General features: G+C 43.0%; 1 protein-coding gene across 8 annotated transcripts in view; it reads left to right on the top strand.

The window, feature by feature from the left end:
• The window catches only part of acot7 (acyl-CoA thioesterase 7), a 288577-nt gene that overhangs the window by 100915 nt on the left and 163898 nt on the right, over positions 1 to 23764 (top strand). For 6 of the 8 annotated variants that reach the window (XM_078425338.1, XM_078425332.1, XM_078425336.1 and 3 more), the window contains 3 exons: positions 10371 to 10462; positions 15645 to 15759; positions 20042 to 20056. In XM_078425338.1, the coding sequence (XP_078281464.1) occupies positions 10371 to 10462; positions 15645 to 15759; positions 20042 to 20056 (222 nt within the window). The remainder of the gene's footprint in view (positions 1 to 10370; positions 10463 to 15644; positions 15760 to 20041; positions 20057 to 23764) is intronic. The other 2 variants (XM_078425337.1, XM_078425331.1) reach the window with 1 other exon arrangement.

Below are 23764 nucleotides of genomic sequence, written 5' to 3'. Positions count from 1 at the left end.
CCTAGAAATTAGATTAGCTGGTACTCCATGTTTCAGCAATGCATGATTGAATTTGTACTGGTATTGGTATATTATTGTCACGCGTACTGAGACTGAGTGGAAAAACCTTTGCTTGCTTGCTATCCAATTAAATCAGATCACACTAAACACGAGTATAATCAAGCCATGCACAAATACAACAGGCAATGCAAAGACCAAAATGCCAGAGTGTAGAATATAGTTTGGCCTACGCCATCTCCCAGTTTCCAAAATGTTAACTCCCCTTCCCATTCCCATACCGACCTTCCTGTCCTGGGCTTCTCCACAGTCAGGGTAAGGCCACATGCAAATAGGTGGAACAGCACCTCACCAGTGGTATCTACGTTGATTTCTCTAATTTTCAGTAACCCCTGCCTACTAGTGCTACTGTTCACTCCCTTGTATCCCAGCCCTGCTTTGTTCTGGACTTTTCTTACCTCCAGTTCCCTCCCCACTACTTTCAGTTTGAAGAAGGGTAAACTTCATCCATCCTTTTCCTCCAGAGATGCTGCCTGACCCGCTAAGTTCCTCCAGCACTTTCTGTCGATCTGCAGAATATAGTTTTACACCATTGTAGTTACAAAGTGTAATTTCAAGTCTGAGCTTGGTTGGAAGATTGGCGTGTCCCCCTAAAGTATAGGATGACCATTCGGTAGTCTGATTACAGAGGGGGAAGAGACTGTTCCTGAGTCGGGTGGTATGTGCCTTCAAGCTTTTGTATCTTCTGCCCAACGGGAGAGGGAAGAAGAGGGAATGATTATGTTGACTGCTTTCCCAAGGCAGCGCAAGGTGTAGATGGAGTCAATGGGGGAGGCCAGTTTGTTTGATGGACTGGGCTACATCTGCCGTCTTGGGCAGAGCTGTTCCCAGATCAAGCTGTAATACAGCCTGCGTTCTACTGTGGATCTGTAGAAATTGATAAGATTTGTTGGAAACATGGCAATGTCTTTGGTGTCTTGAGGAATTCGATGCGTTGCCATGTTTTTCTGTCAGAAGCTTCAATATGGTTGAACTCGGACAAATCATTGGTGACATTTATGCCTCACAACCTGAAGCTCTGGACCATTTCCATTCGGCACCATTGATTCTGATTGGAGTATATACTTCACCATGCTTCCTGAAGTCAGTAAATAGCTTCTTCATCATGCTGACATTCAAGGGATGTTGTGTCTTGACACCATGTTACTAACCTCTCTATCTGCTTGCTGTGTTCCGTCTCATCTGATGGATGGCTGTGGTATCATCTGCAAACTTGTACATGGAGTTAGAGCAGAATTTGACTACACAGTAGTATTTACCATGGAGTGAAAGATGACAATGAGATGATAGTTTCGAGATATAGAGCGGAAACAGGCCCTTTGGCCCACCGAGTCCCCGCTGACACTATCTTACAAACACTAGGGGCAATTTGCAATTATACCAAGTCAATTTGCATGCAAACCTGTACGTCTTTCGAGTGTGGGAGGAAACCGGAGCAACCGGAGAAAACCTGCGCAGGTCACGGGGAGAACGTACTAACTCCATAAATACAACACCCCTAGTCAGAATCGAACACGGATCTCTGGAGCTGTAAGGCAGCAACTCTACTGCGCCACTGTGCTGCCCATAACCTTGTCTTGTGTACGTCTGGGAATTGGACCATGCATTTCTTGATATAAGTCAAGCCTGTGCATCTGATGTGATTTCAGCAGCATTCGTGCAACAAGTCACATCTTTCTCTGCACAAAACTCCTTTTGGATCTTTGGTGGGGAAATTAGCTTTGCATTTTTGGTTAGTTCCAATCTGCTGTTGCTGTTATGTAGCACAATGCAGGACTGGGTACCTAAGGAAAGCTCTATCGTTTTATTTACTATACTTTGAGAACGAAGAAGGGTCCACTGCCTGACCCGCTGAGTTACTCCAGCACTTTGTGTTCTATGCATGATTCTAACATCTGCAGTTCCTTGTGTCTTAAGTTCTATACTTATCTTTCCAAAACCAAGTAAGCTTGCTAGATATTGGGGGCACAAATCTTAATCCTGAACCTCTGTGGCCCAGCCAAGCTTGCTTCAAAGGAATTGAAAGAAAGGAAGAAAGGCTTGGTTCATAAACGTCACCCTATCCAACTAATCAAGAAAATCCATAATCCATTGAGCTTCATCTTCATCTATCCATCCAGTTCTCTGCCTGCTTCAGGCCTAATCAGCTTCCCAGTTCAGTTTAGTTTATTGTCATGTGTACCGAGCGAGGCACAGTGAAAAGCTTTTGTTGAATGCTATCTGGTCAGCAGAAAGACACTACATGATTATACTCGAGCCAATACAACGTATAGATACATGATAAGGGAAGAACGTTTAGTGCAAGGTAAAGCCAGCAAAGTCCGATCAAGGATAGTCAGAGGGTCACCAAGGAGGGAGAGGGAAGTTAAAGAGTTGCAACTTCATGGGAGTTATTAGAAATGAGTTGATTTCAAAACATTTGCAATGATTGCTGTATTATTTATGTAAGGACATTTGAAAAATACATGGCTGAATAGTTTTCAAATTAATTGTGACAGGAACATCTTTCAAGTGGAAGGTTTTTCTTATTATTTATTTACTTACTGGATCTGGACAACATTGGCAAGGCCAACAAAGAGGAGGTCATTTATTTATTCGAAAGCAAGAGTCTAAATGTAGACTGGCGGCACGGTAGCGCAGCGGTAGAGTTGCTGCTTTACAGCGAATGCAGCGCCGGAGACTCAGGTTCGATCCTGACTACGGGTGCTGCACTGTAAGGAGTTTGTACGTTCTCCCCGTGACCTGCGTGGGTTTTCTCCGAGATCTTCGGTTTCCTCCCACACTCCAAAGACGTACAGGTATGTAGGTTAATTGGCTGGGTAAATGTGAAAATTGGGTGTAGGATAGTGTTAATGTGCGGGGATCACTGGGCGGCACGGACTTGGAGGGCCGAAAAGGCCTGTTTCCAGCTGTATATATATGATATGATATGATGATAAATAACCAAATTCTGTTTTGTTTTAAGTTAGTCTTTGACTTAATTTCCAATCAGGCAATGATAATTTAGTCTAAAGCTAACAGCTAAAGCTTATATTTATTCCCTTTATTTATTGCCAGATATTGTAAGGGAAAGCTTGTGCTGATGGCAATGCATCGTTGACAATGTAGTCATACTAAAACGCTATGCTGGTATTCTGGCAAGCGTGAGTTTATTATGAGTAGATTGAGATGGGCTCAGGCCAACTGTGTTACTGCCTAAATCTTCTTCATCCCAGTTTGTTTTGATCAAATCAGGTTCAACTGTGCAGCCAATTAATGGGGAATAAAAAATTCAAAATGAAGAATATCAGAACAATGTTCTGATGATAGGCGCTGAAAATTGTTTCTCTTTCCACAGAAGCTGCCTGACCTGCTGAGTGTTTCCAGCATTTACTGTTTTTATACAATATATTTGCAATATGTGTTAGCAAAAGAGACTGCAAGGTGGCACAGCGGTAGAGCTACTGCCTTACAGCGCCAGAGACCCGGGTTCCATCCTGACTACGGGTGCTTGTGTGTACAGAGCTTCTATGCTTCTCCCCATGGGTTTTCTCCAAGATCTTCGGTTTCAATAGACAATAGACAATAGGTGCAGGAGTAGGCCATTCAGCCCTTCGAGCCAGCACCGCCATTCAATGCGATCATGGCTGATCACTCTCAATCAGTACCCCGTTCCTGCCTTCTCCCCATACCCCCTCACTCCGCTATCCTTAAGAGCTCTATCCAGCTCTCTCTTGAAAGCATCCACCGAACTGGCCTCCACTGCCTTCTGAGGCAGAGAATTCCACACCTTCACCACTCTCTGACTGAAAAAGTTCTTCCTCATCTCCGTTCTAAATGGCCTACCCCTTATTCTTAAACTGTGGCCCCTTGTTCTGGACTCCCCCAACATTGGGAACATGTTTCCTGCCTCTAATGTGTCCAATCCCCTAATTATCTTATATGTTTCAATAAGATCCCCCCTCATCCTTCTAAATTCCAGTGTATACAAGCCTAATTGCTCCAGCCTTTCAACATACGACAGTCCCGCCATTCCGGGAATCAACCTAGTGAACCTACGCTGCACGCCCTCAATAGCAAGAATATCCTTCCTCAAATTTGGAGACCAAAACTGCACACAGTACTCCAGGTGCGGTCTCACCAGGGCCCGGTACAACTGTAGAAGGACCTCTTTGCTCCTATACTCAACTCCTCTTGTTACGAAGGCCAACATTCCATTGGCTTTCTTCACTGCCTGCTGTACCTGCATGCTTCCTTTCAGTGACTGATGCACTAGGACACCCAGATCTCGTTGAACATCCCCTCTTCCTAACTTGACACCATTCAGATAATAATCTGCCTTTCTATTCTTACTTCCAAAGTGAATAACCTCACACTTATCTACATTAAACTGCATCTGCCATGTATCCGCCCACTCACACAACCTGTCCAAGTCACCCTGCAGCCTTATTGCATCTTCCTCACAATTCACACTACCCCCCAGCTTAGTATCATCTGCAAATTTGATAATGGTACTTTTAATCCCTTCATTTAAGTCATTAATGTATATCGTAAATAGCTGGGGTCCCAGCACCGAACCTTGCGGTACCCCACTGGTCACTGCCTGCCATTCCGAAAGGGACCCATTTATCCCCACTCTTTGCTTTCTGTCTGTCAACCAATTTTCTATCCATGTCAGTACCCTACCCCCAATACCATGTGCTCTAATTTTGCCCACTAATCTCCTATGTGGGACCTTGTCGAAGGCTTTCTGAAAGTCGAGGTACACCACATCCACTGACTCTCCCCTGTCAATTTTCCTAGTTACATCCTCAAAATATTCCAGTAGATTTGTCAAGCATGATTTCCCCTTCGTAAATCCATGCTGACTCGGAATGATCCTGTTACCGCTATCCAAATGCTCAGCAATTTCGTCTTTTGTAATTGACTCCAGCATCTTCCCCACCACTGATGTCAGACTAACTGGTCTATAATTACCCGTTTTCTCTCTCCCTCCTTTCTTAAAAAGTGGGATAACATTTGCTATCCTCCAATCCACAGGAACTGATCCTGAATCTATAGAACATTGAAAAATGATCTCCAATGCTTCCACTATTTCTAGAGCCACCTCCTTAAGTACCCTGGGATGCAGACCATCAGGCCCTGGGGATTTATCAGCCTTCAGTCCCATCAGTCTACCCAAAACCATTTCCTGCCTAATGTGGATTTCCTTCAGTTCCTCCATCACCCTAGGTTCTCCGGCCCCTAGAACATTTGGGAGATTGTGTGTATCCTCCTCAGTAAACACAGATCCAAAGTAACGGTTTAACTCGTCTGCCATTTCTTTGTTCCCCATAATAAATTCCCCTGCTTCTGTCTTCAAGGGACCCACATTTGCATTGACTATTTTTTCCCCTTCATGTACCTAAAAAAACTTTTGCTATCCTCCTTTATATTATTGGCTAGTTTACCCTCGTACCTCATCTTTTCTCCCCGTATTGCCTTTTTAGTTAACTTTTGTTGCTCTTTAAAAGAGTCCCAATCCTCTGTCTTCCCACTCTTCTTTGCTATGTTATACTTCCTCTCCTTAATTTTTATGCTGTCCTTGACTTCCCTCGTCAGCCACAGGTGTCTCTTACTCCCCTTAGAGTCTTTCCGCCTCTTTGGGATAAATTGATCCTGCAACCTCTGCATTATTCCCAGGAATACCTGCCATTGCTGTTCTACCGTCTTCCCTGCTAGGGCCTCCTTCCAGTCAATTTTGGCCAGCTCCCGCCTCATGCCTCTGTAATCCCCTTTGCTATACTGTAATACCGACACTTCCGATTTTCCCTTCTACCTTTCCATTTGCAGAGTAAAATGCCTCCATTTCCTCCCACACTCCAAAGACGTGCAGGTTTATAGGTTAATTGGCATGGTATAAAATATAAAATTGTCCCCAGTGTGCATAGGGTAGGGTTAATGTGCAGGGATTGCTGGTCGGTGTGGACTTGGTAGGCCAATGGGCTTGTTTCCGCGCTGTATTTCCAAACTAAACTAAAAAGAGACTTGGAATATAATTTTTAAATAAACTAAAATTGCAGACTGTTGCTATATTTAGTTATCCAAATGTACAGACTGCCAACTCTGGTCAAGCATAACCTCTGAGGATTCAGCACAGCTGCCCGTTGAGCATTGTCTTCCTCTTGTCATTGCTCACCATTCATGCCCATCCTCACCGTGTCTTGCCTTCCCATGCTAAGTAGAAAGATAACAGACATTTTGGCTTAGAAATTTGTCTGGACTGTTTTTACAGTGAAAACAGAGCCCTTTTTTTTCAAAGAGCTCAAAGAAAATATTCCCAAAGTTTCTGGAGGCCAGCCCTGATACCGCACTAACAGGTCCTGCCATATAACATGCCATTACAGGAACAGCAGCTGCCAGGGCTCACATTTGCCACATTGGTAGGACCTTTCCTCACAGCTCTGATTTCATGAAGTAGATCAAACAAGATTGCACCACATAATGTAGAAGGAGGCCATTTGGCCCATCAAGCCTATGCTGATTCTTCAGGTATTCCCATTAATCCCATTCCCTCTGTAATCAATCTTCTCTCAAATTCCCATCAAACTCATAAAACACAGAACAGTACATCACAGGACCAGGCCCTTCAGCCCACAATGTCCATGCTGGACATGGTGCCAAGACCAATTCTTACCTGCCTGTACATTATCCATATCCCTTAATTCCTTGCATATCCATGTGCCTCTCCGAAAGTCTCTTAAATGCCATAACAACCACCGCAGCAGCTTGTTCCAGGCACTTACCACCCTCTGCGGAAAAAAAACTTGCCCTGCACATCTTTAAATTTGCCCCTTTGTGTCTATCTTCAAAAGAAAAAAACAAGTTCCTTCTATATAACTGTATGATTTTCCCCTTGGACTGCTTCCAGCTGAGTTTCGAAGGCAAATCTGTCTGGAGACTCCACCACAATCCTGGTGTGCTGACAGTCCTAAAAACCTGTTTGAAACATAAAACAATCAATTCTTATCGCCATGCCTGAACAATGAGGCACTTCTGTCAATTAGTGGTCCCCTGATGCAGCTCAGAAAATTGGATTCAATAACAAGGCTTTAAAATTTTGCTGTGCAGCCAGTTAATGTGATGGCCCCCATTATTTGTGCTTTATATTGTTTTTTAGGCTTCCACCAAAATTCATACAAACATAAAGCATCTGGGTGGTTACTGCCAGTGCTTGTATAATTCTTGTTACTTCACTTCAAAGTGATTCTTACTGTCTGATGTGCATCCTGTCTGATGTTTCTGCACTGCATGCTTTGTGTCACGTCTGAGAAACTCAGCGGTGTGCTTTTGTAGATTCACATAGCTTTGATTTTAAATTAATTGGATAGTACATGTACGTAGAACCCTGAACGTGGCAGCACAGGTAGACAGGGTGGTAAAGAGGATGTCGGGCACACTTAGCTTCATCGGTCAGACCATCTTGGCTTCTCCTTCTGTAATGTGTGAGAGCTGATCTCTTGCAGAATCCGACTTGAAACCTAACACCCAAGAAAATGCTCTGCAAGTTTAGCTAATTTCATACACGTCGAGTTGAGTCGTGAAAGTAACTGACGATAGTTTGCAATATTTGGACAATCAGCTCGTTCCTTGCATGGAATCACAAATATTGTGGAGTCTTAATTTTGTAACACCAAAATTGGTGGTACAGTGAAGAAGGTTATCTAGCTTATAAGAGGATCTAGATCAACTAGCAAGATGGCCCAAGGAATGGCAGATGGAATTTAAATCAGACGAGTGTGAAGTGTTGCATTGTGGTAAGTTAAATATGAACAGGACTTACACAGTGATGAGGCAGGGCCTTAGACAGTATTGTGGAACAGAGAGATGTATATAACACCCTGAAAGTAGCAATACAGGTGGACACGGTGGTGAAGAAGACGTTCCACATGGTTGCCCTCGTCAGTCAGGGCGTTATACAAGAATACAATAGGAAGGATATCATTAAGATGGGAAGGGTGCAGAAAAGATTCACAAGGATGTTACTATAACTGCAGGTGTGCTTCAGTAATGAGACACTAGATAAGCAAGAACCATTTTCTCTGCAGTGCAGGAAGCTGATCCACACCCCTCTATTCTGTCTGTTGGTGAGGGATGAAATTCAGTCCCTTGCAAGGGGTGACATAGGGACTGACGATGGAGAGTCGCTGTGGATAGAATTGAGGAATTGTAAAGGTAAGAAGACACTAATGGGAGCCTGGATATATGGTGTAAGTTGCAGCAGGAGTTAATACTGGCATGTAACAAAGGTAATGCCACTGTGGTTATGGGAGATTTCAATATGCAAATAGACTGGGAAAATCAGGTTGGTTCTGGACCGCAAGAAAGGGAGTTTGTAGAGTGCCTCCGAGATGGATTCTTAGAGCAGCTTGAACTGGAGCTTACCAGAGAGAAGGCAACTCTGGATTTAGTGTTGTCCAATAAACCAGATTTAATAAGGGAACTCAAGATAAAGTAACCTGCTTGGAGGTAGTGACCATAATATGATTAGTTTTATTCTGCAATTTGATAGGGGGAAGGTTAAATCAGAAATGTCAGTGTTGCAGTTCAACAAAGGGGACTATGAAGGCATGAGAGAGGAACTGGCCATGGTCAACTGGAAAAGGATCCTAGCAGGAATGATGGTGGAACAGCAATGGCAAAAATTTCTGGGCATAATCCAGAAGATGCAGGATCATTTCATGCCAAAGAGGAAGAAAGATTCTTAGGGGAGTAAGAGGCAACTGTGGCTGACAAGGGAAGTTATGGATGGAATAAAACTAAAAGAAAAGATGTATAACATAGCAAAGAGTAGCGGGAAGCCAGAAGATTGGAAAATTTTCAAAGGACAACAGAAGGTAACAAAAAGGGCAATACGGGCTGAAAAGATGAAGTACGAGGGTAAGCTGACCAAGAATATAAAGAAGGACAGTAAAAGCTTCTTTCGGTATGTTAAGAGAAAAAGAATAGTAAAGACAAATGTGGGTCCCTTGAAAGCAGACACAGGTGAAATTATTATGGGGAACAAGGAAATGGCAGAAGAGTTGAACAAGCCTAATTCTGCACCTATTTTCCCATGTTTCTATGTTTCTAATATTCTCTTATCCAGGCAGCATTCTGGTAAACCTCTTCTGCACTCCCTCCTTCCTGTAATGGGGTGACCAGAACTGCATGCAATATTCCAAAAGCGGCCTGACCTACACCCTGACTCTTATACTCAGTGCTCCCACCAATGAAGGCAAACATACCGTACGCTTTCTTCAGCTCTCCATCGACTTGTGTTGCCACATTGAGGGAGTTATAGACTTGGACCTCAGGATCCCCCTGAATGGGCCTTGCCATTAACTGTATACTTTCCCCTTTCATTCGATTTCCCCGGGCGTGGACGTGGATGGTAGTGGGGCAGATATGACAGGGGCATTTAAGAAACATGGGCATGCAGGGAATGGAAGGATATGGATCATGTACAGGCAGAGGAGGTTAGTTTAACCTGGAATCACGTTCGGCAAGGACATTGTGAGCCGAAGAGCTTGTTTCAGTGCTGATCGTATTAAACTCCTTCAAAGGGTAACAGGGCAAAGCATTGCCGATAATGTGTTAGAACATTGGTGAATGAACAAGGGAACAGGACTGAAGTGATTACCATGCCAGGAGCAAGCTGGATAACGTCCTGTGGGATCATAATGAAATCAAGTCAAGTCAAGTCAAGTCAAATTTATTTGTCACATACACATACTCGATGTGCAGTGAAATGAAAGTGGCAATGCCTGCGGGTTGTGCACAAAAATAATTACAGTTACAGCATATAAATAAAGTTAATAAGTTACTAAACATAGCACAAAAAGTGTCGACAAAAATTTAGTCTCTGGGGTTATCAAAGTTGACAGTCCTGATGGCCTGTGGGAAGAAGCTCCGTCTCATCCTCTCCGTTTTCACAGCGTGACAGCGGAGGCGTTTGCCTGACCGTAGCATCTGGAACAGTCCGTTACTGGGGTGGCAGGGGTCCCTCATGATCTTGCTTGCTCTGGATCTGCACCTCCTGATGTATAGGTCCTGCAGGGGGATGAGTGTAGTTCCCATGGTGCGTTCTGCCGAACGCACTACTCTCTGCAGGGCCATCCTGTCCTGGGCAGAGCTGTTCCTGTGGCTGTTCCTGTGGCTCTATTCCAAACGCTGTCTGATTATGCTGCCGTGAAGCACCTTGAAATCTTTTATTGCTTCAAAGGTACAGTATAAATGTACCTAATATAATAAATGTACAATATGAACACATGTGATCTAAATTAAGAAATGATTTCTCTTTTTGTGATGTCTAGGTGTCAAACGAGTGACCAATCGAGCAACGCTGTGGTATGTGCCATTGTCCGCGGATAATGTAAACAATGTGGTCAAGGTTCCCCCACTGCAGGTAACTCATTTACAGCGCTGAATGTTTTATTTCTTGAATTTAAAAAATTAGATTTCAAAAATAATTAGAAAAATAAACGTTCTTGTTGGAAACCTGAATGAAAAAAAAGAATTCGTGGAAGATCGATACAGTTTTGAAATCGGTCGAGCTTTGTTAAATTATCAGTTCCCATTGTTGCCACTGTCAGTGACAGGAGTTATTGTCCATCCTGTTGAACCAAGAAGGCAGTTAGCAGTTAACTCATGGGTGGTTTGGAGTCACGTGCAAGCCAGAACAGATCAGGCTGTTAGGTTCTTTCAATAGACACAAAATCCTGGAGTAACTCAGCGGGTCAGGCAGCATCTCTGGAGAAAAGGGAAGAGATTTCCTTTTCGGGTCGAGACCCTTCGACCTGAAACATCATTTATTCCTTTTCCCCAGAGATGTTGCCTGACCCACTGAGTTATTCCAGCGTTTTGTGTTTTATCTTTGGTGCAAATCAGCATCTGCAGTTTCTTCCTACACATTTGGTTTGCTCCACTGCGAAATCTCCTCAAAGTATGCCTGCTTTGAAGATGTGTAAGGAAATAACTGCAGATGCTGGTACAAATCGAAGGTATTTATTCACAAAATGCTGGAGTAACTCAGCAGGTCAGGCAGCATCTCAGGACAGAAGGAACGGGTGACGTTTCGGGTCAACCCGAAACATCACCCATTCCTTCTCTCCTGAGATGCTGCCTGACCGGCTGAGTTACTCCAGCATTTTGTGAATAAATACCTTCTGTGAAGTTCTCCTTCTCTCTCTGATGGAGGTTCTGAAGAAGAGTCTCGACCCAAAACATCACCTGTTCCTTTTCTCCAGAGATGTTGCCTGACCCGCTGAGTTACTCCAGCATTTAATGTTCCCCGCTGTTACAGTGGATTCAGACCAATGATCTAGGACATTGGCTGCTTCTCTGGCAGCTTAGGTTATCTGCACTATACCCCTTTAAAACAATCTGTCATGTTATCATTTCAGTTGAGACTCTTTATCAGTCGATTATTATTATTTCCAACCTTTCCTGCTGGATGATTATCCTGTTGGAAAAGTGCCTCAGAAAATGGTGCTTGGCGTTAAAATTTTAAACTTTGTCTATCGTTGTCAAGTAATGTTTTTACAGCTAAGAGGCCACTGTAGTGGCTCTGTCATTCTGGCCTTCCCAAACATGACAGTGATGAGTTTGTAAGGTTTTTGATACAGAATGATGTTGACATCTGTTTAACAGAAATATTAAAATTGCCAATGAGCGTGGTATTTATTTATAAAGTTGGCCGCAACAAATCTAGAATAAACAAAAACAAAATAGATGCACAAAAATAATGAGTCTGTCAAGTCATGTGATGTCCACAAGAGTCATCAATCGTATTTTCTTGATAGCGTGCTCCCTCCTAACTGCGCCTGTCATGTGATATAATGCCAACTTTAGAAGAACTATCTTACTGTACTGGTGTAAATTTTCATTGTTAATCTCAGTCACCCTGTGTGAGAAATGAGAGTGACTGGTCTAACTGGTTTGGTTTTCTGGTTGGATCTGAGAGCCATTGTAAATTAAGCAACTATTACATTCATGTTCTGCCACAACTGCCAGTGTGCTGCTCTCTGCTCTCACTGTAGGAGGGGGTGATGGTGTAGAGGAGGATAATGACTCTTCTCCCAGAACCCAACCTTACATAATGGCCTTAGTGGGGAGACATAATTCTTCGATAAACAGGCACAACCTGATGCAAAATGTACGTCTAGTAATTAGGTGCAGTCATGTACTGCATGATAAATCTACCCAATGGAACAGAGGTTAGCAGATTAAACATTGACCTCCATCTGTAAATCCAAGGATGCACTGTAATTTCCAATGTGTACATTACCCGTGAAGGACCACAGGGTGCAACCTTTTCAGTGCTACAACATATTCAAGAGCAATATAGATTAGGCTGGGGAAATCAATGTAGATTTGTTTTTTTCACAGGGAGAGTTAGGCAGTTTACATCACTGTAGAAAGTCGACTGTAAATGAACAGCCAACAGCATTATATTGGATTGGGAATACTCAATTCCATTTTTTCTTAAAAGACCCCTGATTCCAGGTCCCATGCTTGTCAAAGCTCCCCGACTCCACGCCTTGTTCTTCGTGAATGATCACTGACCCCAGGCTCTGGTCCTTGATAAAGACCTCTGACTCTAGAGTCCAATCTTTGATAAAGCCCCATTCTCGTACCCTGAAGTTTGTGGATGACACTTGAACTCAGAGCCAGTCCTCCCAAATGACCCCAATCTCGGAACCTGATTTTCATCAAAATCCCTCGATCTTCAGCTTTAATTGTCTTGACCATTCCATACCCAGTCTCGTCTGATGTTCTCCTAAGATCCCTGTCCCCATGTCCTAACCCTCTTGTTCCAGATTCCCTGCCCTCCCCAAACCCTCAGACGATTGGGTGGCACGGTGGCGCAACGGTAGAGTTACTGCCTTACAGCCCCAGACACCCGGGTTCGATCCTGACTACGGGTGCTGTCTGCACATTCTCCCTGTGACCCCATGGGTTTTCTCCGGGTGGTCTGGTTTAATCCCACATTCCAAAGACGTGCAGGTTTGTAGGTTCATTAGCTTTTGTAAATTGTCCTTAGTGTGTAGAATAGTGCTAGCGTATGGGGTGGTCGCTGGTCGGCACAGACTCAGTGGGTTGAAGGCCTGTTTCCATGCTGTATCTCTAAAGTCTAAAGACTAAAATGGTCACTAGTGCCCTGCTGAATGCAACCCTGGCACGCTCATTCTGATGCACCAGGATTTCTGGGCTCGTGATTCTTTTTTGGTATTTGGTTCTGTTGGAAAAGCCACCTAATTGATGGCCATATCATCCATCCACTATCTAGGAGTCTAGATTGTTTCAAGAATCAATCTAATACCATTTGGACGAAAAGATTTTTTGGTTGGGGTGAGGAAGATATGGTGGGGAAAAGAAGCACATTCTGTTACGCTGATGTAGGCAACAGATGGCAAAAATCGTGTATGATGGCTCTCAATGTTTTAGTATAAAAACATATGAATCTTTTTAAAACGATTGACCATTATTCTGCTGACCAGAAGTATATTTTCATCTTTCAATAAATGGAAGAATTTTCATTTAGATTTTTTGGATAAGATTTCAAAACTAAATTTGGTGTTCTGAGTTTAATTAACCTATCTGGATAAACCTTTGTTCACAATTGTCACCTATTTTCCTGCAGAATTTTAAGATTAAAGAATATTACAAATTGCTGTGCAAATGCATTGCTGAAGAGATTTGCTAAATATCCAGGAAATACCAATGTAACTATTTCTTCCCCAGAATAACACTTTAAAAAAACAAGGTACTTCAACTTCTAAAAATGTGTGGTTTTGTTTCAGCAACAGACTGCATGTCCCCTCGTTGAACTTTAGATTTTGGTTCAATTCTCTCATTATTGCTCCATATTTCCATTACATCTCACACCCAGATCAGTTCCCACGACCTTGTGTCAAGAGAAGCTTGTTTGTACTTTGGGAATATTCTTGTCAAACTAAAGGATGTGTACACAGAACTCGAACCCAGTGGTTTATTTATTGTCACATATGCAGGGATATAGTTAATTACTTGCTCTGCATGCTATCCAGTCAGATCATACTGCACATGAGTACAATAGATCCTTTTCTGGAACAAGACGCCGAGAATAGCCATATCCCAGCGCCATCTTGGAACTTCCAAGTCTCTGGAAAGTCCGATCTGTTGGCACTGGATTGATGTGGTAGGGGACGGCCTGGACCAGCGCAATCTTGTCGGCTGCTTCTACTATAGCTCCATCAGCTGTCGTAGGCTGCGCTCGATCCGCTCACTCACCTGGAATAGACTCCGCCAACACCTCAAGCCACGGTCACCGCAAACGCACCTTCCTTCACCTCCAACAGCCACCCTTTCCAAACTGCTCGCGGCTATTTACAAAACTGCTACGTTAGAGGCAGGAGTAGGCACAAGGTCTGCCCTGATGCTCAATAAGATCACAACTGCTCACAGTAACCTCAACTTCACAGTCCACTTTTATCTAGGTACATATTACCCAAAGAGGTCCTCCCAATGACGTCCTTATTTCAGATTGAGAGCAACCAACACGTTAAACATTTGCTGTGGAGTTGAGGCCAAAGTCGTTTATTTCCCCCCTCCATGGCCCTCTCCTGGAATGCTTGTTCAGCCTCCTCTGTCACAGCTCATGTTCCTCCCTCCATCCTTACTGCCTTCTCAGTGTTGGTAGTAGTAGTCTGTAAGTTCCTGAGTGGTCCTGGCAAAGTGGGTGTCGAGTAGAGCTATCATCTAGGAATCAGTGATGAGCTGATTTTTTTTCTCAGAACATTATTTGTCTTTTGAACACTTCCTCAAAGGGTTGTGGAAGCAGATTCCTTGAATATTTTATGAGGCAGAGATAGATGGATTCTTCTTTAGCAAGGAGCTGAAGGTTACCATGGGCAGACTGGAATGTGGAGTTGAGGTTACAGTTAACAACTGTGATCTTATTGAACAACAGAGCAGACAAAGGGCCAGTTGGCCCACTCCTGCTACTCGTGCAGCAGCTTTGTAAATAGCCCCAAGGCCTACAGTTTGGAGCTCCTTCCCTCAAACCTTCAGATTTAGAGATACAGCGCAGAAACAGGCCCTTCGGCCCACCGGGTCCGCCCCGCCCAGCGATCCCCGCACATTAACACGATCCTACTACTAGGGACAATTTTACATTTGCCCAGCCAATTAACCTACAAACCTGTACGTCTTTGGAGTGTGGGAGGAAACCGAAGATCTCGGAGAAAACCCACGCAGGTCACGGGGAGAACGTACAAACTCTGTACAGTACAGCACCCGTAGTTAGGATCGAACCTGAGTCGATGGCGCTGCATTCTTTGTAAGGCAGCAACTCTACCTCTGCGCCACCGTGCCGCCCTCTGCCATTTCTCACTGCAACCTTAAGAGTCATCTAAACATAGACTTGGCTCCTCACTCTGATGTGAATCCTTGCGGGTGAACCTGTCCACTTTCAAAGGGGATCTCTGAGGAATGATTAGCAATGGGCCGAGATCATGGCTGATAAAAATTGCTGCTTTGTAAAATAAAGTTTACGATATAAACATTGAATCTTCTGTTCCTCCCCAATCCCAACCCCCTTCCAAAAGTATTCAAGTCCAGAACAGGAAGAGGAAGGTCGTAAACGATATGAAGCTCAGAAATTGAGCCGAATGGAAACCAAGCAAAGGAATGACAAAATAATTTTCCCCACCATTTATGTGGGTAAGTGCACTATTAAACTTGTTTTCATTTATTGGGTGAGACAGTTGTGAGAGTAATTATTCCTATCATTAACACCCAAACTTGTCCACTTCAACGGAATCTGACCTTGTACATTACCATGTTGTGGGCAGTCCCCAAAATCAGCAATACTCTTCGATTTAAAATGATTTTGCTTCCTTGCTGTTTGTGCTTTGCCTGCAGCACCCGTGACAACAGTTGTCCTACTGTTGAAAGGCACTGCTCTGATGCAGCTTTCACCTGATGTAATGCATTCCCATTGTCCATGACCACAATAAGAAATTGCTGACTCCAGCACCACAAAACTCTACTTTCTGCATTCAAAGGCGTGGCATTTTCATCCACTGATGAAAGACCCATTGACAGAGTCAGCCTTTTCCTGGAGAAGATCTTGTTTAGACTTGAGACCTTGGAGATATAGTGTGGAAACAGGCCTTTCTGCCCACCAAGTCCGCGCTGACCAATGGTAACTTGCACTATCCTACACAATAGGGACAATTTACAATTTTTACCAAAGCCAATTTTCCTACAAATCTGTACAACTTTGAAGAGTGTGAGGAAACCCACGTGGTTACAGGGAGAATGTACAAACTCTGTACAGACAGCACTCATTGTCAAGATGAAACCCGGATCTCTGGCGCGGTAAGACAGCAACTCTATTGCTGCGTCACTGTGCCGCCCTTTGCTAACACAATGCTAACACAAAGTATGGTGCATGCTCAACCGAAACATACTGATGAATGTGAGAAAGAAGACAACATTCTCACATGTCACTTGGTTTAACTTGGTCACTGCTCTCCCAGGATCCCAGTATTAATGGAGCACCACAAGAATGTTGACTCCCACGTGAACATTTCTGAACCTGCAGTCTCTGTAACGGTTCTTAAAATGCCACCAACCCTTCTTTGGATTTATAGTCACAAACATGCTCCTACTTCTCACAACTTACATTTCCAGTTACTTGTCTCTGGCATTTCGTTAAGGTTACTTTTGACTGGCAAATATCATAATTATTGAGACAATAACAGTTGAAAATGTTTGAATATGTGAATAGTATTTGTAATGTTATGTTCTCACAGTAATCCAATAAGCACCGATTAATAACACAATTTTTAAAATTAAAAATGTTCCATTTTAAAATGGCCTCAAATGTTTGATCTTTTAAAAGAGAAGCAAGGATAGGAGTGAGCTGATTACTTAGAGCTGATTAACATTAACTCCTTCAGTTTATAATTCCCCTCATACGTATCCATCTTCTGTGTCAGCGCTGCCCGTGAGAGCTTTGCCCTTCGGGAGCCAGTATCTGGAGACCAGGGTTCTGCTGCCCATGATTCCCCTCCAGGCGTAGCTGTCAGGCTAAACATTCTGGCAGCATCTCGCACTCAGAACATTGACCTTGGTGAATATAAGCAAGAACATGATTTTCTCCTCCTTGCTAGCTAAAGAATGAAAAAAAGACGTGAATTATATTCCACCATCTTGCATGGCTCAATAATATTTTGAGGCTCAAAGCAGCATATTAATGTGAAAGCCAAGACAATTTATGTGGGTCGACACAAAGTGCTGGAGTAACTCAGCAGGTCAGGCAGCATTTCTGCAGGAAAAGGATGAGTGACGTTTCGGGTCAGGACCCTTCTTCAGACTGTGTCCTGACCCGAAGCATCACCCATCCTTTTTTCTCATCCTTTGACCTTCTGTGTTACTCCAACACTTTGTGTCTATCTTCGGTATAAACCAGCATCTGCGTTGCTTCCTGCACAATTTAAGTGTGTGATTGACACAGGTATTGCAGAGTGATGGAAGGTAGCAACAGGGGGACTTGGATGAAATTTAATGCAGATAATGACATGATTCAGTGACATGAAACATCCAAGGAGATTGATTCTAGGATGTGGGGAAATGGGATCAAAGACAGACTAAGAAATGCATTTGCATCCAGACATGGACTAAAGAATCTTCAAAATATCAAGATAGAGTAAAGCTGCTACCAAGAAATTATGTTTTATTATGCTACCAAGAAAGGACACAGGATCATAGGCTATCTACTTTAGTGTGGATAAATATGAGGGGAATTATAAATTTAAGGAGTTAATGGTGGACTCTAGGACCTGTCCCCTGTCTCCATCAATGGTGTGGATGTGCAGATTACCGGCGGTGAGGCCTTGTATAAGAAGGGACAGAGCCGGCTGCATTTTTTGAGAAGGCTCCGTTCCTTCAACGTCTGCAACAAGATATTGCAGTAGTTCTACCAATCGCTGGTAGCCAGTGCCATCTTCTCCGGTGCCGTGTGCTGGGGCAGCAGGGCGAAGGCCGCGGACGCCAGTAGGATTAACAAACTCATCAGGATGGCTGTCTCCGTTCTGGGGGCGGAGGGTGCTGGTAACTGCACATCCACACCATTGATGGAGACAGGACAGGGGTGTTCCTCTCCTCCTAGAGTCCACCATTAACTCCTTAAGTTTATAATTCCCTTCATATTTATCCACACTAAAGTAGATAGCCTATGATCCAGTGTCCTTTCTTGGTAGCAGCTTTACTGTGTCTTGATATTTCGAAGATTCTTTATTCCATGACTGGATGCAAATGCATTTCTTAGTCTGCCTTTGATCCCATTTCCCCACATCCTAGAATCAATCTCCCTGGATGTTTCATGTCATTGGACATAGACTTATCTGCATTAATCTGGACATAGACTTCATCCAAGTCCCCCTATTGCTACCTTCTATCACTCTGCTATGCCTGTGTCAATTGCACACATAAATTGTTTAGAGAGCATCCTGGACAATACAGCTCACCCCCTCCATGACACACTGGTCAACTGGAACAGTACCTTCAGCAACATACTGGTTCCACCAAGGTGCACGATAGAACACCACAGGAGATCTTCCTTGTGGCTATCAAACTGTACAACTCCTCCCCTTCTGTTGTGGGGTGGACTGAGACAGACTCCCCTCCCCCCCCCCCCCACCCAATCTTTGCACATCCCCAAGCCTTTCCACTCGTCACTTTAATTTCATGGTTCATGCCTTTTGTGTCTTTATGACTGATGGCAGATCAATTTCCCTCCTTGGATAAATAAAGGTCTGTTGTATTGTTTTGTATCGTAAACACCAATGACAATTAGAATCATGGAGTTAAAGAGTCATACAGCGCAGAAACAGGCCCTTCGGCCTAACTTGCCCATGTTGATCAAGATGCCCCATCTACACTGGTCCCACCTGCCTGTGATTGACCTATAGCTCTCTAAATGTCTTTTAAATCTTGCAACAGTACCTTCCTCAACTACTTCCTCTGGCAGTTCATTTCATATACCTACTACTCTCTGTGTGAAAAAGTTGCCATTCAGGTTCCTAATAAATCTTTGCCCTCTCATCTTGAATTGAATTGAATAAATTTTATTAGCCAAATATGTATACATACAAGGAATTTGCCTTGGTGCTTTGCTCGCAAGTAACAACACGACATACAGTAGACAATTAAAAATAAAACATAATTTAAACATGTGAACAATGAAATATAATACCAGACTATGTCCTCTGGTTCTTGATTGCCCCACTCTACCTAAAGGCTCTGTGAATTTACCGTGTCTATTCCCCTCATGATCTTTTACACCTCTAGAAGATGACCCTCATCCTCCTGCACTCCACCGAATAAAGTCCTCTCCTCCCTATAATTCAGGCTGTCAAGTCTTGGTAACATCCTCGTCAATCTTATCTGCACTGTTTGCAGCTGAACAACATCCTTCCTATAGCAGGGGGACCAAAACTGAACACAATACTCTGCCATTGCTCATCTGGTTGCCCCTTTTCCACATTGCAACTCTACTGTATTTCCTCTATCTGCTATTTTAGCAGAAGCATTAACCCTGGTTAAATTTGCAGAGGTATGTCATACGAACACATGAAACTTCATTTATGACAGGTCTTCTCTTGCCTCATCTTGCTTTCTCCTTTCCCATGTGTACTCCACTGGAGTAACATTGAACTGACATGCAATCGGCCGTGTAAGAAAAGAACTGCAGATGCTGGTACAAATCGAAGGTATTTATTTCACAAAATGCTGGAGTAACTCAGCAGGTCAGGCAGCATCTCAGGAGAGAAGAAATGGTTAACAGCTAATTTAAAGTTGATTAAATTGGAATGAATTCATAAAGTGAAATATGTTTAATTTCTATCTAGTTAAAATAGAGTCAGAATAGATTCACTTTCCTTGAATTAAATTAACTCTAATTTTTTTTTCATGTTCATTATTACTTTCTTGGCAGATCGAAAATCCAAAGGTAAGCTTTGACTCATTGTACTACTACTCTTTATCTGAAACTCCCTTATTTAAGTACAGAGTAGCTCATAAGATTCAAGGCCCTGCAACATAGGTGTAGCTGAAGATGGACACAAAATGCTGGAGTATCTCAGCGGGACAGGCAGCATCTCTGGATAGAAGGAATGGGTGACGTTTCGGGTCGAGACCCTTCTTCACCCATTCCTTCTATCCAGGCTCAGTCTGAAGAAGGGTCTCGATCTGAAACGTCACCCATTTCTTCTCTCCAGAGATGCTGCCTGTCCCGCTGAGTTACTCCAACATTTTGTGTCTATCTGTAGATGGAGAGCGTTCTCATTGCAAAACATAGTGAAGGGCCAAAACCACATAAATATGACTGAAAAAGCTAAGCTCAAGAAGTCTTTCTTGCTTGACTCTTTTCTTTTCCCAATAGCAGCATCTAGCAAACCTATTGGGAGCTCAATCTGTCTGTTGCCACTGGTGATCATGTAGGCCTCTGAGATCAAAACAAGTGCAGACTATCGAGGAATTAATGGGGAAAGAAAAGGCTGTGGAATACTGCACTTTATAGTTTAAGTGGCAGTAAAAGTAATGGTTTCCTGGGGCAAAGTAATGGTGTGGCACACTGATGGATTTCTCCACAGACTCTACAGCTTGGTCTTGACAGAACATGGCCAGGCCACTGCGTACTGGGCAAAGGGGTTCTATTTAAATGCAGTTTGTTCCAGTGCATATACAATACAGTGCAATATTTCTAGGTTAATATTGCATCTTTTTTATTTATCTTTCAGCGGGCTAGAACTTATAGTTCATAGCCAATTGAGAAGTTGATGGCAGGCCATCTCATTGAATCACTGCAGTCCTTCTGATAAAAGTGCTTCAATTGTGCTGTTGGGCCAAAGATCCAGAAGCTAGACCCAGATGAAGAAATGGTGATATATTTCCAAGGCAGGGTGATAGGAAGACCTGATGGCTCGTTCCAAAATGCCTATTGCTCTTATCTTTGTTGTTGGTAAAGTTCAGAGGTTTGGGAGCAATGTCAGAATATCGTAGTTGAGTGACCGAAGTGTATTTTACACCATGCCTTGTGTCCAATTAATTTCTCAGTACAACTTTAGTAGTTTACTTTCTGCAGAAGAAGACACCAAGTGCTGGATTTGCTCAGCGGTTCAGGCAGCATCCCTGGAGAACATGGATAGGTGACGTTTTGGGTGAGGACTCTTCTTCAGACCGATCAGTAATGATGTGGCGCATTGATAGATTACTGATCAGGCTAAAGATGTGTCTCAACCTAAAACGTCACCGATCTATGTTCTCCAGAGATGCTGCCTGACTTGCTGAGTTACTCCAGCATTCTGTGTCTGTTTTTGTAAACCAGCATCTGCAGTTCCTTGTTTCTACATCTTACTTTCAACAGAGTTTACTTTAAACCATTGGTGTATCAAGTGCAATTTTACCTTGGCATTAGAAAGCTGCATCACTGATGTTGGTGTTATGCAATAACATGTTACTCTTAAATGTGTTTCTTTAAGCATTCAACATTTTCCATCTACCCTTGAATGCGATTTCCATTCTTTACTGTGATTGTCCCCTTGTCTTTGCATTCCTGGGTTTTTTCTTTATCTTTCCATGCTCATTTTAGTTGTATCCCATACCTGACTGGATCTTTATGCACAGCATGCCAAGTATACATTGCACACTTTTACTTTGTGCAAAACATTGCTATGACGGAGAGCTGTAGTCAGTTTCCACTTAACTTCCTCGACTCGGTCTAATTATTCATACCGTGGCATTTCAGATCCTGACCATTTGTTGCTTATTTATGGGACTATTGGCTGAAATGCCTTTGGTTCCGTGTATCTAAAGCTATTAAGTAGAGGGGTGACATTTGCAATTTGCCAGCCCCCCACATGTACATTTGCTCAATTCATTGGCCTGCAGCACTTTGTGACTGCATATGAGTGACCAATAAAGCCATTACATCCTGCAAAGGTTATCTTTTAGTTTAGTTTGGAGATTCAGAGCTGAAGCAGGCCCTTCAGCCCACCGTGTCCGCACTGAGCAGCGATCCCTGCACGTTAACACTATCCTACACACAATAGGGACGATTTACAATTATACCAAGCCAATTAACCGCAAAACACCGGTAGTCAGGATCAAACCCGGTTCTCTGGCGCTGGAAGGCAGCAACTCTACTGCTGCGCCACCGTGCCGCCCTATCGCTTGACTTAGATTCTGGCTCTGGGAGAAGTTTGAAGAAGGTCACTGCAAACGTATAAATATTAATCACAATGGGCTGTTGGCTGTTCTTGTGACCATTCTTTGAGTTGACATTGCAGCTATTGTGATCTTGGTTGTAGGTGACTTTATCCTGGGTGCTCTCAGCTACAAGAAACACACTACTCTTCTGGGATGCTCAGAATCAATTTATCTCTTTCAGTCTTGGCTTTTAACCATCTGGATTATAATTGAATTTGGCCTAGGAATTTAGAGCTGCTGCAGTTAATTTCAGAGAACATTTAATGTCACTTAAAATCTCTCGTTTAGACATGAATTCAAATTTGATTTTCTCCTGGAGGAGATTCATGGATAACAGAGTTAGTCATTTAAACCTCTGCCTGCTTTCAACCTGTACCAAGGCAGGGGTTGATTGACAGCAAGTGAAAAGAAAAGGCAATGAAAATGATTTGAAATAAGATTGAAGGAATGTGTTTTTATCTAGAGCCCAATTTTTCTTCAACTCTGCATGTGAGTTGCTTTTAATTTTTACTCAAAACAATTCAACGATCTTTTCTTAGAATGGCTTAAGTTGCAGATGAGAGGTCACAGACTGAATGGAAAAGTGAGTGAAGAACAAAATAGCTTTAACTAAAGTCACTACTGTGATCTTTTGTGGTGTTGACTTGTTCCTTAACCATGGCTTTCATGATTACCACAATTGTTCCAGTCGACTATTTCGCTCTCCTCCAATGCCCTTCTACCATTGTCTATGTTACTGGGAATGCCTTTCATACAATTTTACCATGTTTTTGGTAACTTTTTCCAAACCTCTAACATCTTCTTGAGCTTGTCGTTCATTTGCAACCTATGCTCCTGTGAAGTAGTTTGTGATTTTTTTCGACATGAAGATATTTTTAATGTAAGATGGAGTCATAGAGTCAAACTGCATGGAAACAGGCCTTTGAGCCCAACATGCCCACACTGACCAACATGTGCCATCTACACTAGTCCCACCAGCCTGTGTTTAACCCATATCCCTCTAATCCTGTCCTCTCCATGTCTCTGTCTGATTCTTCAACTTTGCTATAGTACCTGCCTTCTCCGAATAGATGAGATTAGTTTCTTGAGCCGTTAAGTGGCTTGAGTTGAATAGTGAAGTTGTGAACATTGGAGCAGAACCTACGTTGTGACTTTATGCAGAACTTTCTCTGAGAAGTTAAATGGATGAGGCCAAGTCCACAATGTCAGGCATTGGAGGGAGCTGTATGTCCTCATGAGATTTTTTTATTCTTTCATTATTGACGCTCAGATTTAATGTGCATTATCTTCATAATGCTGTGTATTGGATAAATTGTTTGGCCAATGATCAGTTATCAGAACAAGCCAGCTGACAGCAGATAAATTCTCAATTCCATCTGCTAGACCATTAGGACCGACCGAGATGGTGAAATAGAACTGGCAAACTGCTGTGGTTGAGATTCCGATTTCA

This window comes from Rhinoraja longicauda, chromosome 30, assembly GCF_053455715.1.
Source record: "Rhinoraja longicauda isolate Sanriku21f chromosome 30, sRhiLon1.1, whole genome shotgun sequence".
Lineage (NCBI taxonomy): Eukaryota > Metazoa > Chordata > Chondrichthyes > Rajiformes > Arhynchobatidae > Rhinoraja > Rhinoraja longicauda.
Note: the sequence above shows the minus strand (reverse complement) of the source record. Positions and strands in the feature narration are given on the sequence as shown.